General features: G+C 43.1%; 1 protein-coding gene across 1 annotated transcript; it reads right to left on the bottom strand.

Moving 5' to 3' along the window:
• Positions 1–1,717: 1,717 nt before the first annotated feature.
• On the bottom strand, positions 1,718–3,949 carry FZD5 (frizzled class receptor 5). The gene has a single exon (XM_082259970.1). It carries the CDS (start codon positions 3,822–3,824, stop codon positions 2,130–2,132), a length of 1,695 nt encoding a protein of 564 aa, XP_082116096.1. The 5' UTR covers positions 3,825–3,949; the 3' UTR covers positions 1,718–2,129.
• Between the last annotated feature and the right edge of the window lie 8,950 nt (positions 3,950–12,899).

Consider the following 12,899-nt stretch of genomic DNA (forward strand, 5'->3'; position numbering starts at 1 on the left):
TTAATGCTGGAATCTATTTGTTTTACCCGATGTCTTAGCTCAGACATGTGAACTCTTAAGTTAATTGGTATATTCTTGAATAGCACGCAGTCTTAGGTTGGAGCACATTAAAAACAAAAGTACTGTTAACGGAAAATATGCATGAAAAGACAACCTTATTACAGTGGCACATAGGCTACAAAAATTAAATACCTTATGCTGTTAAATACATATTGTACATACACTAAAAAAAAAAGGAAACATAGCTGTTTTGTCATGTGCTCTTCCGTAATTTTGTCACATTTAATCCTATAGGGGGTTCAAATCTTTACATAACATTTAACAGCTAAACAAACTGCTTGTTAAGGATTTAAATATTTACTTTAATTACAATGAAATTTATTAAGTATATTAAGGGCACTTGTCAGATTTTATCATTTTTTAGCAATGACATTGCTAAATCTAGTAGATTGCCTCGATTTACTGCGCTCTGCTCATTTAAGCTATACTCCACAAAAAAGTGCTATGTAGACTCGTCAAACAATGCATGTTAACCAGCAAATTTGATTTGCTTAACCTTTAAAGATTATTTCATTATATAGACCAAATTTTGTCTTAAAAAAAAAAAAAAAAGGAAGGACACCCACAGTATAATCTCCCACATATCCACAGGACGCTGTATACTAGCTTCATCAATTCATCAGCATGGCGTTTGTTATACAGCCATCCTGCAAAGTAAAAAAAAAAAAAAAAAACACCACGTGGAATTCACAAGAGCCTTTTATCACTGTATACATAAAGAAGGTGGGACTGACACTTCTTGCACAAAGAATCACAAAATAAATACTAGAACAGGACACAGTGACCAGTTTTTCAGCATGCAAAATGCTACAGCCTTGAAATATTGTCACGAGTTAACCTGCAATCCTTTGTATGCTTAGACACACAAACCTAAGTCAACCATCCTGCAAGTCCCTGTTGGTGGTAAACAAAGTTACGAATTTAGATTTTATTTAGCCTTGATATGAGAATTCATTAGCACATTTTTAAACTACCACCTCTGCTTTGTGCCAAGTAAAGGGGGGATGTAAGTAATGACTGAGAAAATGATAATGCAATATTAAGGGGGATATCAGCCAAAATATCCAATTATATTAAAATAAAAAGGTAAGAAAACATTATGCAAACATTAGCAGATAATCTGCCTGTAAAAAAAAAAAATAAAAAAGCCCTAGCTTACGTATGCCCTGTGCAGGACCCCGATCTCTCAGGAGTTATGCACAATTCTGTTTTTTCGTAGGGTAGTGCCCACTCACATCTTTAGGTGTCGCTGTTGCTATTTGAGCTCATGAAACTTTAGAACTCTCATCCAACTCAATTTACATAAATGGAGACAGTAACATCCATATGATTTAGGAAGGTATCATTTAGCATGCCAAGGATGTACAAAAATACGGGGGGGAGAAATAAGCACATGTGTCACATTGGCTAATATAATTTTGATTATCCATCTCCCTTAGAATAATTACAGGTATTTGCTTTATGGTCCAGAACAAAAATGTTAAAGGGAAAACATTGACAACTGATTTACATATAAATCTTTTTTTTAATTAGTTGCGGGCTAGAGGATATTTAAATGTACAAAATGCTCCTTTAATATTTGGCCTGTTAAAAAATATATTTTACATGTTCAACCTGGAACCTGCCAAGTACCCATGTATGCTACATGTTCAACCTGGAACCTGCCAATTACCCATGTATGCGGACTCCATGTAGAGTGACTTCCCTGGCCTTCTTTACCCATGACTTTTTTTTTTTTTACATATTAATTTGTGTTTGAACTGTATTTTCAAACTTGGTACATTATAGTATTTTGTGGTCTCCTGATACTGCCCACATAGTTCTATTCAGCACCATCACTAGAGATCATGCTAAAGTCCCAGGTGGCACCTTTGAGAAAAGGCTCCAGAACAAGAAACTTGTGAATTCTGGGGGTAAGTGGTCTACCACTAATGTTAGGATTCTTCACGAGAAATGTACAAATTGTCAAAGCACAACAAACAGTAGCAGGACAGAGACATCAAAGGAGGCGCCTGTAGGACCCATTCGTTATTTTTTCGAGTACGTTATACAGGGCAAGAAACACCCAATCACACATGAGACAATGGCACTTGCTTGTGATATAAAGCTGAACTTGGCAAGCCAGTCCTTGCTGTTAGTGCTGTACTGGCTTCACTGAATGCTAAGGCATTGATGGATTTACTGCTTCTGCAACATCTGCCTGTGACCCTCCTCCACGACTCCAAAGTTTTTCCAGACCAGATCCATACCCCTGAGGTTATTCCCACCAATAGGCACATAAAGTACTTTAACATGAAAACTGCATACTCGGGCCTGGCTTTATTTTTGTCCCCAGGACAAGAGCAGTTGTGGGATTTTTCCCAGAATTCTCTGTAGTGCTGTTCATAGATATAGCAGGCAACAACAATGGTTGCAGGTACAGTGTACAGTACAGTAAATATACCTATTCGGATCATCAGTTTTTCCAGTTTATCAGTTTTGGTGCCACCTTGTTTTATTACACTCCTAATTCTGAAGAGTGACACAAATCCTGCAAGAAGAAACATTGTTCCTGTGAAAAGATAAACTACTAGTGGAGCCAACACAAACCCACGAAGATTGTCTAGGTTTTGGTTACCTACATAGCAGATTCCGGCCACTGGGTCGCCATCCACTGAACTTAAAGCGAGGACAGCTATGGATTTGACGCTAGGTATCAACCACGCAGCCATATGGAAATACTGAGAGTAGCTGGCAATAGCCTCATTGCCCCACTTCATGCCAGCAGCCAAGAACCAGGTGAAGGACAAGATGACCCACCAAATAGAACTGGCCATTCCAAAGAAGTAAATAAGTAGAAATACTATTGTGCAGAGAGCTGGTCCAGTCGTCTCATAATGAATGTGGTCTCTGTTGCAGGCAACATTTTCATGACCCACTAGCAGTCTGACAATGTAGCCAATGGATACAAAGAGATAGCAGGCAGATAAAAAGATGATAGGGCGTTCTGGATATCGAAATCTCTCCATGTCAATCAGGAATGTGGCCACAGTGATAAAGGTTGAGATGAAACACAGGATGGACCACAAGCCTATCCAGAAGGCAGCAAATGTCTTCTCATCCTGAGTGAAATAGGGCTGGAAACATGGCACAGCACAGTTCGGCACCTGCCCAGTTTTGACCCTGTTATACAGCGGATGGGATTCTTTTGTTATGGAGTAGAAAGGCTCCCTGCATTTACATTCCCCGTTACATTGAGGGTTGGGCTGCCTGTTTGGTGTCAAATGTTTTGATCCCTTTGATGGGAATGTAGGTGGATGTGTTGTGGTTTCTGTCGTATTTTTTTCCATACAAAGATTTTCTGGGTCTCCAAGCTGAGGAAGTTTATCACAATTCATTCTCTCCGGCCAAGCAAAACCATACTGCCTCATTAGCGGAGAACAACCTGCCTTTGCTCTCTCACAGACTGACCTGCAGGGTGGCAAAGGTTTCTTATAGTCAGCCAGGCAAATGGGTGTATACATGCTACATAAGAAAAATTTCAAGTCAGGCGAACACTGAATTTCCACCAAAGGCCAAAACTGATGAACTTCCAAGCCAGCTTCATCTTGAGTGTCGTGGTTAAATTGATTGGGCATATAGGTGTGATTATATCCAATGCCTTTGCACATGGGAACTGTGATCTCTTGACAGACGATTGCTTTGGAGGCCATAAACACAGGTGCAGGGAGCTGCAGGAGAAGTAGAGGGCCTAGTACAAACATCACAGGGTTCCGTATTGCCATTGTTTCAGCTTACAGATGGCAATCTTCTCGCCTTTACTTTTGAAATAATTCAAACATATTCATTTGTTTTTTTGTTCATTAAAATCAAAAAGGATCCTCTGATGTGCAGTTTCCATGAAATTGATATTTTTCAGATTGGTTTTTCTGTAAAAGAAAAAATTGAAATTCTTATTTACTTTTGAATTTTAAAAATGCCAAGGCCTCTTAATTTATTATTAAAAACAAACAACACACACTTTAATATCACATGTCTAGTGTTATTTAAAAACACATACACAGAAACACGCATCTACACATTTAAAATTGTGGGGATACACTTTATGATTAATATATATATATATATATATATATATATATATATATATTTATTAATTAAAGTGTATCCCCACAATATATATACATACACACACATACATGCATATACATACACACTTTAGAATAATAATAAATATATATTTATACACACATACATCTAAAGTTTTCACAAAAATATATATATAATAATTATAAATATATACATACACACACATATACATAAATATATATATATATATATACACACACACACACATATACATACATACATACATACATACATACACACACACACATATATATATATATACACACACACACACATATACATACATACATACATACATACATACACACACACACACACATATATATATATATATATATATATATATATATACACACACACACACACATATATATACACATACATATATATATATATATATATATATATATATATATATATATATATATATATATATATATATATATACACACATACACACACACACATATACATAAATACATACATACACACACACACACACACATTTTAGTTACAGTTTTAATAATGGAATGAATTAGTATATCCCAGTGGATTTTATTCTATAAATTGGCCATGAAAAATCCACATCCATCACACAATCAATGTAGATTTGATTGGCTAATGTGTGAATCCTGGCAGTAAAGTAGTGGATTTATTGGTGAATGTACCTACTAGGTGGCTGTCAGTTCCAGGCTCAGTGCAGATGATTCCCTTTCTGAATATTTCTTTGCAGAATAAATAGAAGTGTCAGGAAGAAGGAGGCAGGTCAGACATGGGGACAGACATGGGGACAGGGCGATCACAGGACGGGCTCCGGGCTGGCACAGCACTCTCCCTCTCGGACAATCTTTATCAGGAAAGTTTTGCTTAGCTCCATGTGTTGCGGAGGAAGTTTTCTCAGAGCCGGATCACTCTGTGCTGGAAGTGTCCCTGTGCTGTAATCAGTGTCTTCTCCCATAGTCATTGCCTGCAGAGTCAGAGAAATGTGAATGAGGTCCGGGCTCAGCTGTCACCGGTGTCACCACCTCCCTGTGCTGTCAGGGCGATGACTGCTCCGATCCGGTGCCCGGGCTCTCTCTTATCACTTCCATTGGACGGATCCCGGGGAGATCTCACTCCTCGGACAGCTGCAGGAAAAGTCTCCTCTATTCCAAGCAGGACTTTGCTTATCGCCCTACCTGTGCTCACAAGGGTCCCCCCTGTCAGGAACGCCCATTTGTCAAAGTAACCCAGCCCCCCCGCCTATGATTGGAGACGCACTCTGCTTTGTCACACCCACCACTGCTACACACCCCCATCGCTCCATTGGTTAGAGCGCTGACAGTGAACTGGATGATCGCTGTGGACCTGAGTCAGGAGCAGACATAGATTCTGCTGGGTGGGATGATGTAACTACTGCTAACTACTTTGCCACCTATAGTATAAATCCCAGGGCTGGGGCAATCACTGCACCTATAGGTCCTGTAATGTATATAATACCAAGACTGGGGCAATCACTGACCCTATATGTCCTGTAATGTATATAATACCAGGGCTGGGGCAATCACTGCACCTATAGGTCCTGTAATGTATATAATACCAGGGCTGGGGCAATCACTGACCCTATAGGTCCTGTAATGTATATAATACCAGGGCTGGGGCAATCACTGCACCTATAGGTCCTGTAATGTATATAATACCAGGATTGAGTAATCACTGACCCTACAGGTCCTGTAATGTATATAATACCAGGGCTGAGGCAATCACTGACCCTATAGGTCCTGTAATGTTTATAATACCAGGGCTGAGGCAATCACTGACCCTATAGGTCCTGATAGGTCCTGTAATGTATATAATCCCAGGGCTGGGGCAATCACTGACCCTATAGGTCCTGTAATGTATATAATACCAAGACTGGGGCAATCACTGCACCTATAGGTCCTGTAATGTATATAATACCAGGGCTGGGGCAATCACTGCACCTATAGGTCCTGTAATGTATATAATACCAGGGCTGAGGCAATCACTGACCCTACAGGTCCTGTAAAGTATATAATCCCAGGGCTGGGGCAAGCACTGCACCTATAGGTCCTGTAATGTATATAATCCCAGGGCTGAGGCAATCACTGACACTATAGGTCCTGTAATGTATAGAATACCAGGGATTGGGTATTCACTGATCCTATAGGTCCTGTAATGTATATAATCCCAGGGTTGGGGCAATCACTGCACCTATAGGTCTTATATTGTATATAATTCCAGGGCTGGGGCAATCACTGCACCTATAGGTCCTGTAATGTATATAATACCAGGGCTGAGGCAATCACTGACCCTATAGGTCCTGTAATGTATATAATTCCAAGGCTGGGGTAATCACTGCACCAATAGGTCTTGTATTGTATATAATTCCACGGCTGGGGCAATCTCTGCACCTATAGGTCATGTAATGTATTTAATACCAGGGCTGAGGCAATCACTGACCTTATAGGTCCTGTAATGTATATAATTCCTGGGCTGGGGAAATCACTGCACCTATAGGTCTTTTAATGTATATAATACCAGGGCTGAGGCAATCACAGACCCTATAGGTCCTGTAATGTATATAATCCCAGGGCTGGGGTAATCACTGCATCTATAGGTCTTGTATTGTATATAATTCCAGGGCTGGGGCAATCACTGCACCTATAGGTCCTGTAATGTATATAATACCAGGGCTGGGGCAATCACTGCACCTATAGGTCATGTAATGTATATAATCCCAGGGCTGGGGTAATCACTGCACCTATAGGTCCTGTTATGTATATAATACCAGAGCTGGGACAATAACTGCACCTATAGTACCTGTAATGTATATAATCCCAGGGTTTGGGCAATCACTGCACATATAGGTCTTGTAATGTATATAATACCAGGGCTGGGGCAATCAGTGCACCTATAGGTCTTGTATTGTATATAATTCCAGGGCTGGGGCAATCACTGCACCTATAGGTCCTGTAATGTATATAATTCCAAGACTGGGGCAATCACTGACCCTACAGGTCCTGTAATGTATATAATCCCAGGGCTGGGGCAAGCACTGCACCTATAGGTCCTGTAATGTATATAATCCCAGGGCTGAGGCAATCACTGACACTATAGGTCCTGTAATGTATAGAATACCAGGGATGGGGTATTCACTGATCCTATAGGTCCTGTAATGTATATAATCCCAGGGTTGGGGCAATCACTGCACCTATAGGTCTTGTAATGTATATAATACCAGGGCTGAGGCAATCACTGACCCTATAGGTCCTGTAATATATATAATTGCAAGGCTGAGGTAATCACTGCACCAATAGGTCTTGTATTGTATATAATTCCACGGCTGGGGCAATCTCTGCACCTATAGGTCATGTAATGTATTTAATACCAGGGCTGAGGCAATCACTGACCTTATAGGTCCTGTAATGTATATAATTCCTGGGCTGGGGAAATCACTGCACCTATAGGTCTTTTGATGTATATAATACCAGGGCTGAGGCAATCACAGACCCTATAGGTCCTGTAATGTATATAATCCCAGGGCTGGGGTAATCACTGCATCTATAGGTCTTGTATTGTATATAATTCCAGGGCTGGGGCAATCACTGCACCTATAGGTCCTGTAATGTATATAATACCAGGGCTGGGGCAATCACTGCACCTATAGGTCATGTAATGTATATAATCCCAGGGTTTGGGCAATCACTGCACATATAGGTCTTGTAATGTATATAATACCAGGGCTGGGGCAATCAGTGTGCCTATAGGTCTTGCATTGTATATAATTCCAGGGCTGGGGCAATCACTGCACCTATAGGTCCTGTAATGTATATAATACCAAGACTGGGGCAATCACTGCACCTATAGGTCCTGTAATGTATATAATACCAGGGCTGAGGCAATCACTGACCCTACAGGTCCTGTAATGTATATAATCCCAGGGCTGGGGCAAGCACTGCACCTATAGGTCCTGTAATGTATATAATCCCAGGGCTGAGGCAATCACTGACACTATAGGTCCTGTAATGTATAGAATACCAGGGATGGGGTATTCACTGATCCTATAGGTCCTGTAATGTATATAATCCCAGGGTTGGGGCAATCACTGCACCTATAGGTCTTGTAATGTATATAATACCAGGGCTGAGGCAATCACTGACCCTATAGGTCCTGTAATGTATATAATTCCAAGGCTGGGGTAATCACTGCACCAATAGGTCTTGTATTGTATATAATTCCACGGCTGGGGCAATCTCTGCACCTATAGGTCATGTAATGTATTTAATACCAGGGCTGAGGCAATCACTGACCTTATAGGTCCTGTAATGTATATAATTCCTGGGCTGGGGAAATCACTGCACCTATAGGTCTTTTAATCTATATATCACTAGGGCTGAGGCAATCACAGACCCTATAGGTCCTGTAATGTATATAATCCCAGGGCTGGGGTAATCACTGCATCTATAGGTCTTGTATTGTATATAATTCCAGGGCTGGGGCAATCACTGCACCTATAGGTCCTGTAATGTATATAATACCAGGGCTGGGGCAATCACTGCACCTATAGGTCATGTAATGTATATAATCCCAGGGCTGGGGTAATCACTGCACCTATAGATCCTGTAATGTATATAATACCAGGGCTGGGACAATCACTGCACCTATAGGTCCTGTAATGTATATAATCCCAGGGTTTGGGCAATCACTGCACATATAGGTCTTGTAATGTATATAATACCAGGGCTGGGGCAATCAGGGCACCTATAGGTCTTGTATTGTATATAATTCCAGGGCTGGGGCAATCACTGCACCTATAGGTCTTGTCATATATATAATACCAGAGCTGGGGCAATCACTGCACCTATAGGTCCTGTAATGTATATAATACCAGGGCTGGGGCAATCACTGCACCTATAGGTTTTGTAAAGAAGATATTTTATAAAAAAATACATGGGGATTTGTTTAGTATACACAAAGATTTAGCAAACTAAACCTCATTAACATAACACTATAACCCGTAGCCCAAACCCTAATATTTATCGCAGCTTGAACAGAAGCGAAAAGAATGTCGTAACAAGAACTATCCTAATGTGATCCATCTGCCAATTTGCGAGCTGCATGCTATTCAGGTGTGTTTCATATGGTCAGGTCTCTCTCTTTGATCTCTTGATGTTCTACACATTTACAAATGTACAATTGTCTATGTATAATGTCAAAATTTGTTATATTTTGTTTTTTGATATATATGTTCTCTTTCTTTTATCTAGTAGCTGTATTGATGTTAATATAACCCCTCAACTGCCCCTGAGGAAGCGACTTTTGTCGCGAAACATGTCAGGCTATAGTTTTGGGCATCATCGTTCTTCACGTCTATACTAAGCAGTATATTTCATTTCTGGTTGGTTTAGGGTCTGTAGAATCCTTCTATCAGCTCCTGTGTAAGATACGATAGTGATTGATCTATACATGTCTTGCTACGATTTGACTTGCATCTCTATGTTTTTTATTAAACCGTAATACTGTCCTCTATTGTTTGGAAATACAGTATACATTTTAACTTATGTTATTTCAATAAAATATCCTTTTTATATTCTTTGACTATTATATTGGTCCAATGAGGGTACCCCTCTAGAAAGTCCCCCTTTCTTTGCGCCCCCCCTTTCCCCTTCTATCTCCATTTATGCATATTGAGACGTGGGTGCCTTTCCTTCATAGTATACCTTCATATACCTCCATTTTGAGTCGGTCTTTTCTTTCATCATATCCAAATGTGCTGATAATAAAGCCAACATTACACTTACAAGTCTTTGTGTAAAACACAATGCACCAAGTCCTTTTTGCCTAAACAATTAGATGGCTAAGGCATATTATGTGGTTATACTAGTGGAGTATCATTCAGTGTGCAAGTTTGTGCGGGGCACACTGGCCCTGAGGAAAGGGGGGCCCACTTTGCCCTGTCACACACTGCACACTGAGAGAAATCCAATCCCCCACAGTATCAATCCACTGTGGCTCCCCAGCAGCTGCCTGCTTATCTTCCTCTCCCCTCCCTTTGGCTTTGAGTGCTGCAGAAGAGCTACAAGGGTGATGTTTCACTAAAGTAAAAAGTATTAAAAATAACATTGTAAAAAAAAAAATGAAATAAACATAGTAAGGCCTTGTTGACACAGGGCATACTACAGCGTATGTCCATGCAAGGCCGTATTTACCCACATGGAGAGGCACAGGTGTTCCATGCATCCCTGGACCGGCAGTCACCTTTATGTCAATTTAGAAGCAGCTGCTGCCCGGACACAACCACTGCTCTCGATTTGACATCCGTGTGGGTGCGGATGTGTGTCGCTAAACTCCTACTGTCTGCGTTCGGGGCTGTGCATCCACAGCCACTAGGGTGTCAGATTGCACAACAATTGACATGAATGGGACTGCCTGCATAGGAATGCATGCAACACCTGTGTATCCCTGTGCAGGCAAACACAGCCCTCACATACATGGGCGTCCGCAGGTAGGGGCAAGGGAGGGCAAATGCCCCCCCCCCCTCTGGAATCTCAACTTCCATCCTGTCTGGTCTGTTTAATAATCCTGTGTGTCTGTGTATGTGTTTTAAAAAAAATAAGGCGTTCTGTACCAGTTTTCAGAGGACCGAGCACCGCTCACGTGACCCGTCAGCTCTCTCCCCGTCTGACAGCCGCCTGCAGCGGGCGGGGCCGAGGATTCCTCACTGATGTCAGTCCGGAGGGGAGGAGGAGGGGAGGGGGAGAGGAGGTGGGGGGTCACGTGAGCGGCGAGTGGCGCTCTGAAAACTTGTGAAGAATGGCTTATTTTTATAAAACACAGACAAAGGGGCACACAGGATTATTAAACAGGCTGTAGACAGGATATGAAACTTTAAATGAAATGAAACTACAGCAGCAGGAGGGGAGGGGGCGGGCACTGACACAGGAGCAGACAGGTAGGGAGAGACGACAGAGGAGAACAGGAGGGCTGCAGATGACGGAGGCATGTAAACTGACCACAGTGTCAGGGCTCAGCAGCCATGGTATACCGTGGTCATTTTACAGAGGGGAGGATATAGCCAGGCAGGATCAGCCAGGTATTTTAGAAAATTACACAGCACAAGCACTGCGCTGTATAACATGCTTTAAGGCAGGGGTCCTCAAACTGCGGCCCGCCAGGGTCCTGAACCCGGCCCGCCGGCCGGAATGTATCTTTCATGTTCTTTTTTTATTCCCTGAATCTCCTAATTAGAGCCAAAGGCTCTAATAGGCTTCAGAAAAGGGTGTACCCGGGGCACAGAGCACTGCGCCCTAGCCCACCCATTTGTGTGACAATAGCGAATGAAAATTCGTTATTGTTACATGGATCCTCCTCCTGGCCAATTAGGAAGCGGGTCCGAGACCCGCTTCCTGATTGGCCGAAAGGCGAACCCATGCCATTGGCCGAGGAGGAGGCGGGAGGACTCGAGGAGACGCGGGGGACTGAGGAGAAGCCGCTGCAGGTAAGTGCACTGACTGGTCTCTCTGCATTGAAGGGGGCACGGCACGCTGGTCTCTCTGCATTGAATGGGGGCACGCTGGTTTCTCTGCATTGAATGGGGGCATGCTGATCTCTCTGCATTGAATGGGGGCATGGCATGCTGGTCTCTCTGCATTGAAAGGGGGAACCCTGGTCTCTCTTCATTGAAAGGGGGCATGCTGGTCTCTCTGCATTGAAAGGGGGCACGCTGGTCTCTCTGCATTGAAAGGGGGCACGCTGGTCTCTCTGCATTGAAAGGGGGCACGCTGGTCACTCTGCATTGAAAAGGGGGCATGCTGGTCACTCTGCATTGAAAAGGGGGCATGCTGGTCACTCTGCATTGAAAAGGGGGCATGCTGGTCACTCTGCATTGATGGGGGCATGCTGTGGTCACTCTGCATTGAAGGGGGCACGCTGGTTTCTCTGCATTGAAGGGGGCACGCTGGTCTCTCTGCATTGGAAGGGGATACGCTGGTCTCTCAGCATTGAAAGGGGGCACAGCACGCTGGTCTCTCAGCATTGAAAGGGGGAACCCTGGTCTCTCTGCATTGAAAGGGGGCACGCTGGTCTCTCTGCATTGAAAGGGGGCACGCTGGTCACTCTGCATTGAAAAGGGGGCATGCTGGTCACTCTGCATTGATGGGGGCATGCTGTGGTCACTCTGCATTGAAGGGGGCACGCTGTGGTCACTCTGCATTGAAGGGGGCACGCTGTGGTCACTCTGCATTGAAAGGGGGCACGCTGTGGTCACTCTGCATTAAAAGAGGGCACGCTGTGGTTACTCTGCATTGATGGGGGCATGCTGTGGTCTCTCTGCATTGATTGGGGCATGCTGGTCACTCTGCATTGATGGGGGCACGCTGTGGTCACTCTGCATTAAAAGAGGGCATGCTGTGGTCACTCTGCATTGATGGGGGCATGCTGTGGTCACTCTGCATTGATTAGGGCACGCTGTGATCACTCTGCATTGAAAAGGGGCACGCTGTGGTCACTCTGCATTGATGGGGGCACGCTGTGGTCACTCTGCATTGAAAGGGGGCATGCTGTGGTCACTCTGCATTGAAAGGGGGCACGCTGTGGTCACTCTGCATTGAAAGAGGGCACGCTGTGGTCACTCTGCATTGAAAGGGGGCACGCTGTGGTCACTCTGCATTGAAGGGGGCAAACTTTTGTGACCTCAAAGTCACGCAATTTTT

This window comes from Pelophylax lessonae (assembly GCF_965119305.1).
Source record: "Pelophylax lessonae genome assembly, chromosome: 6".
Taxonomy (NCBI): Eukaryota; Metazoa; Chordata; class Amphibia; order Anura; family Ranidae; genus Pelophylax; species Pelophylax lessonae.